Source organism: Aulonocara stuartgranti (genome assembly GCF_965226115.1).
Source record: "Aulonocara stuartgranti genome assembly, chromosome: 13".
In the NCBI taxonomy this organism is placed as follows: domain Eukaryota; kingdom Metazoa; phylum Chordata; class Actinopteri; order Cichliformes; family Cichlidae; genus Aulonocara; species Aulonocara stuartgranti.
In genome coordinates this window covers 13619050-13625109 of record NC_138949.1, presented here as the reverse complement: position 1 = coordinate 13625109, position 6060 = coordinate 13619050, and the positions used below count along the sequence as shown (strand labels likewise).

The 6060-nt window shown below is 39.6% G+C and overlaps 1 protein-coding gene across 1 annotated transcript; it reads right to left on the bottom strand.

The window, feature by feature from the left end:
* Positions 1-900: 900 nt before the first annotated feature.
* On the bottom strand, positions 901-4652 carry ly6pge (lymphocyte antigen 6 family member pge). Its single transcript, XM_082558068.1, has 3 exons — positions 4264-4652; positions 2735-2851; positions 901-2105 (listed from the first exon to the last, which is right to left on the bottom strand). The coding sequence occupies exons 1-3, from the start codon at positions 4322-4324 to the stop codon at positions 1918-1920; spliced, it is 366 nt and encodes a 121-aa protein (XP_082414194.1). The 5' UTR covers positions 4325-4652; the 3' UTR covers positions 901-1917.
* Positions 4653-6060: the final 1408 nt, after the last annotated feature.

Here is a 6060-nt window from a genome sequence, read left to right as displayed (position 1 = left end):
CACGTATGAACATAATGCAGAGTGTTAGCATCAATCTTACAGCAGCTGTTGTGTCCAACTGTTTGGTTTGCAAATATTTGGTGCATTTAAATGTGTCAGCACACATTTAAATGCAATACCTCACGTAAATGGTGCATTAGTGCCAAATTCACATAGAACCTTGGAGTGCTGGAGTGTTATTCCTGTACAAAATAAGTCTTGGTCAAATAAAAGATCTCTCAGTATTAACACAGTCATATGTTTAATACATTTTTGCTCTTTGAAAAAGGAAGTCATATTTCTCCTCGGGTACTGTGCGTGAGATTGACAGTCAGTGATGTTATAATAATGGAAGAATAATGATGGCAGCTGTGGCTCAGGTGTACCAACCAGAAGGTCAGTGGCTCAGTCCCGACCCTTCCATTTTGCATGCCGAAGCATCCGAGGGCATGATACTGAACCCAGAGTTACCTCTGATGTATCCATCGGAGTGCAAGTGTGTGCACAAATGTTAGAAAGTGCTCAGGCATGAATAAAAGGGCTGTATGAAAGTGAGTGTTTGTGTTTGATTGGATGAATGAGACTTGCTGTAGGAAGCCCTTTGAGTGTGCAAGTGAGTAAAAAGGTGCTTCACAACAAACAATCCATTATTTGACCAGCGTTGTGTCAGAAACAGAGCTTAAGCCAGCCAGTTAATAACCCTTTTAAAAAATATATGAAGGCAAAAACACAGCAATCAGGTTAAGTTATTCAGTCTGACGCTGAAATCAGCAGGATTTTTAGAAAAACACAAAAACATAAATCAACTTGATTAAAGAAGATAGTTTTCATTCTGTTTTGATATTTGGGAACAGAAAAACGACGTTAACCCAGCGACTTTCACAAAAGATTTCTTTTAATGGTTGTAGTTATAGAATTACTGCAAGATAAATGTATCTTTACATTTGACATTTGCACCACTCAGTAGTTGAATATATATTTATTTACAACATAGTATATACACCACACAGAAAGGATAAGAATCCCCTTTTTCAAAGAGGATTAAATTGTATTTTTTAAATGTAAAAAAAAGAAAGAAAGACACAGGAACTATATTAAAATAAATGATCGAAATAAAATACATAAAGATATCAACAGCCCAGTTTAATGTACATCACAATGAAATTGGAAAGAAGCTGGTAATAAAATTAAAAGCAATGACACAATTGACAGCACAGATAGTTATTATATAGCATCTACCTGTTCACCATCCACTGTTAAAGTGTGGCCAGACTTCCTTTTTCTAACATGGATTAACCTCATCAGAGCAACACATCTGGCCACCACCATATAAAAGGATTATATGGCTTTTCAGTGTGTGAGTAGCATTCTTTCATCATATTTCACACAGCTCAGCCATGAGATTGAGAGGTAAGGCTAATAATATAACAACACACCAGTGGCGTGAACTCTTAGTGCTGCATTTGTACGTGACACACTACATTGACATTCATGGTTGTATTGGTATGTGAAGCCTGAAAGATGCACGGAGTAATATCTTGACAGATGATTGGTAAAAACTTACTCTAGTTCTTTTTTTCCTGCACTTTCAAAAAATTATAGGGTTTGCATGGAACCAGGATGAGTAACATGAGAAATTCAAAATTCAAATGCTATTTCTTCCCCTTCAATGCAGGAAAAATATATATATATCTGCCTGTTATTTCAGCACTTCCCTTAGGATCTACTTATTGGCTTAGTGAAATCCATTGAAAGACACATTCACTTGAGTACTTTTTAATAGATTCAGTGGAACACGGTGAATATAATCCACACAGTCATATCTAGCAGATAAATAAGGTAAATCAAAGTGAAATGGTAACAAGGATGGCATGGAATATGGAGTTTGGCAGTGTTATTTGGCAGTCGGATACATGCGGGCTTGATTGAGTCGTCTACTTAAAAAAGCAGTGGGAAAATGGAAGAAAACAGCAGTAAGTAGGTAAGTCCAGGCAGCTGGTTGGCGAAGCTTGTTACGTTGCAGTCATTGCTGTAGCAGCAGTGAACTCTGACACCTGGTGCCCTGTAGCCCTGACTGTTGGCCTGGCTGCAGAAGGACTTGTAAGAGCATGACTTCATCACGCCACCTAACAAACAGAAAATGAAGCCAGTTACTCTCATTTAGAAGCTGTCCGCCATCGTCCAATCAATATAAGTCGATGCTAAATTGTTGCTTTAAGAAACTCTCCTGGCTAGTCTTGCTTTCAGCGATTTCTTTGTTGTTGTTGTTTTCATCACAGCAGACCATTGAAACACTTAATGCAGGTTTAAACACAGCATTAGAGTAAACAACTCCCAGCTGAAATATTACAAGTTGCAGGTTTAATGCTAAACCTACCACCTTTTAAGAATTTAGTCCAAATGATTTTTATTGATTATAAAATATTAAAATAAAAATATCATATCTACAGCCAAAAATTTTTTTTAAAAAAGATCTGCTGGCTGAGATTTGGTAAATCTGTCTTGGTGCCATGAACACATTGTGTCCTAATTAAGGACATTCATTGAGTAGGAGTAGCAAATCTCTTCATTCCCTTAAAAGCCTCAGACCCCCTGCTGCCCGAGATGTGTCTACAGAGAGCAGGCTGTCGTCTATTTAACACACAAAAAAGACACACACGCACATATACAAGAGAAACAAATGGAGTTTTTTGGTGGAAGGTTGGAATTAAACTAGTAAAAAGAAAGGCTACTACGCTGTCACTGTTGGACTCACTGTCATGGCCCACCACTACAGCACAGGCATCAGAGTAGCCAGGACAAGCTTTGGAGCCTTGTCGGTTGCAGTCATCGTTATTGGAGCCCATGCATGTATAACATCGTATAGTCTCACCTGAAAGGGAACAGAGCGCTACTATATAAGAAAGAGTCAGCTGTACATGCATATCTTGTCAGGGTGAAAAACCTCTACAGCATAGGACACAAATGTTTGCTTTAGATAACTGAAGATGATTGCATGGGATAGTGCCAACAAGTGTCCGAAGCTTAGATATTTCTAATTCATATTTACACAGGATCTATAGGTTGGCAAGTGCATGAAGGGCTTATAAATGTGTGACTTTCCCTGGGTCCAGAGGGAATATGAAGAGAAACAGCACTAATTAATTAACTTCCTTCATATGAATTTTCCCAAATCAACCAAAGTGTTTCACCAGTGCCCACACATTTAAAAAAATACATCTTTCTAAACTTTAGCTAATGCCTCAGAGCCCACTTCAGCACATAAAACACTTAAATATCTTTCTAAAGCTCTCCCGAGGAGGGAGCTGTTATTTGAAAACTAACTGACCTTTGAAATACTTAAAGGCTTCCTTTTGAAACTCTCCATCCATCTCCTAAATTCCAGACAAACTTAAGGCTGCTTCCTAAGAGGATCAGAACTGGAGTCACCAAAAGCTTCAAACATACTTTGCAGCAGCATATCTCCTGTACTGGCCATCAAAATAACCTCCTTCAACTCCGGATAGGTCTGTCATCATTAAGTTTTGATAGAAACAGATATTAAAAAGAGAAGTTTTTTCCATATATACAACAAGATGTGGCATTTTTTTTAAATGAAACCAGCTAAATTATCTAATAACTTACCAAAACCTAACCACAAATAAACAGCGAAGCTACAAAAGCACGTGTGAAACAAAGAAATTGCATAATCGGCCCGTTTTCTGCACATGTGCTCTCACGTATACTGAGTTGGTATATAAATACTTTCTGTTGTTTGCAGTTGGCCCCAATCTATCCCCGCGGCATTGTCGCTCTACACACATGCTGTAAGTATTAGCCTCCAGGCCTATTAAGAGATTATTTGCAGGGAGTGCGTGCTTCTTGGGTGTATAGTGGAGAGTGATGGACTGAAGCGACACGAAACCCATCAGAATCACTGCAGACAGCAATTAGTGAACATGACATAAATAAAGTATAAGGTCAGTAAAAGGACTTAATGTTTAATGATCCTACTGAAGTTATGAAACATGTCAGGTTTTTCCCGAGAAATAACTGTAGGTCCATCATGTCCAGCATCTACGCTCCTTAAGTCAGAATGTACAGTGGAGCCATTCATTTTAGTTATTTGTTTAACACGGTCTTACTCTTCAGGAACACATTAAATACACTAAACGCTAAACACAAACTATTATTTATAATGCAAGGGTTGAAACGTACAGTATCTGAAAGGAGGCGAGATGAAATGAAAGATGGACAAACAGTTAACCAGCAAACAGAGGTGCATAAAGAAGAAAAAGTTCTTACAGGTGGTTGCTAGCAGGACCAGGGAAAACAGAAGCAGCAGACAATAGTGGACAGCTCTCATGGCGCTGATGGTCCTCACTTGTCCCGACTACACAATGAAAAGCAGGTTGTTTGCTCCTAAAGCCCCCTGAGCTTAATCTGAGCTATCAGATGAGCTGATATTCCTTCCTGTACTAGCCAGGAGATTACTAGCCCCTCAACTGGGGCCCACCACTCTGTCTTAAACAACAACAGTTGCTTCTGCAGCCTGGATGGACAGAGGACACATAATGGATTTCATTCTGACTCTCTCGCATTAACAGTTTGCTGAGGCCACACCCATCCTGAGTTTGGCTCTTTGCTTTCTTGTCCCTGCTGGTTGTCGTGCCAAAGTACTTACGTATGGCAGGTGTTGGGTAGGGGCAACAACAAAAAGAAAAAAAAATCTCCCGGATCAAGAGAAAACAAGCAAAAAAGCGACATAATAAACACAACACCATTGCATTAATCCAGCTAAGTGTAAATAACAGTAAATACTAAATAATGAACGTTGTTGTGCAACACGCAGGACTGACAGCGCTCAATGTGCTTTGAGGTAGCAGCCAAGAAAGGTGTAGTTTGTGTCAGAACAGTGAACACCTGTGTGTACACCTGCGTGCACACCTGTGTGGATGAGCGTGCTTGTATTCAAAAGGTTTCTCCATGTAATGATCTGCTAGAGGGTGTAGGGAGCCATAGGCCTGTCCCCCAGGGCATGAAGCGCGCATGGAGGAGATCCAGGCCCCAGACATCCAGAGGACCCAGAGTGCGAGAGCCCAAGGAGGACCATCGGAGGTGCATCCTTGCCACCCTCCCGGTAAGAGCTGTGGAGAGCCCAAAGTCCAAGTGAAGATCTAAGAAGGAGAATTGCAGATCTAGACAACCTTTGAAGGTCTCTTGGAGCCATTTCTAAGATAATCTTCCAAGATAATCAGTTCAAACAATTGTATCAAATTTTTTTTGGATGTATTTTCACTTTGTCAAAGTCTGGAAGAAGCCCCAAACTGTCACCCTCAGATAAGAAGAAGGATGTTCATGAACAACTGAAGAACAACGAAGGTTTGAGACTGTCATACAGTGGAAACTGCTGGGACACCTGCACCACTGCCCACAATTAGGTGAGTTTTCACCATGGATTTAAGAGGGTGTTGAACAATAAAAAAAGCCTTTGCTCCAAAATCAGCACCTTCAAGCTTGACTAAATTTTGGACAACTCAAATGCCTTCTGTCCGCAGTTTAGTTTTCCCCCATCATATATTCCTTTGTATTTATTTCTGGTTACTGGTGTAGATTGATTTATCTTTTGTTGAGTTGTTCTTCCTTCGCACAGTGTTTGGAGCTTTGCATAATTTTTCTTTAAACAAGATTCATTGGTTTCACTCAGTTTAGTGTTTAAGGTTTCGTCATAATTTCCACTTCCCTTGTGTTGTGGTTAACCTTAATCCTTAGGTTAGTTGTTCCTGTTAAGTTACTAACTGTTTTAAGTCGTCAACCACTTGTCTCGTGTGTTTAGTATTCAGGTTTACTTACCCCAGTCTCAGACCTGTGTTGTGCCCTGCAGTTCTTATCACTTCCTGGTGTGCTCGTTATTCCACCCTGTGATGTTTCTTGTTGGTTGTTTTTAAGTTCTAATGGTTTTCCCCTTCTCTATTTTTGGGATTTCGTGTTATTGCAGAACCCAAATTTGTCTATTTTATTTAATCAAAGCATAGTTAATCAACATGTCTTCACATACCTTTTACTGATTGCAAAAACAAACCCTGAGTTATATGTATCCCT

Bases quoted from the DNA above. Each gene is read 5' to 3' on its own strand.
- ly6pge (XM_082558068.1), bottom strand. From the start codon at position 4,324: ATGAGAGCTGTCCACTATTGTCTGCTGCTTCTGTTTTCCCTGGTCCTG. The intron at 2,852-4,263 runs GTAAGAACTTTT...GTTCCCTTTCAG, and splicing joins GGTCCTGCTAGCAACCACCT to GTGAGACTATACGATGTTAT. The intron at 2,106-2,734 runs GTGAGTCCAACA...TCTGTTTGTTAG, and splicing joins TGTAGTGGTGGGCCATGACA to GTGGCGTGATGAAGTCATGC.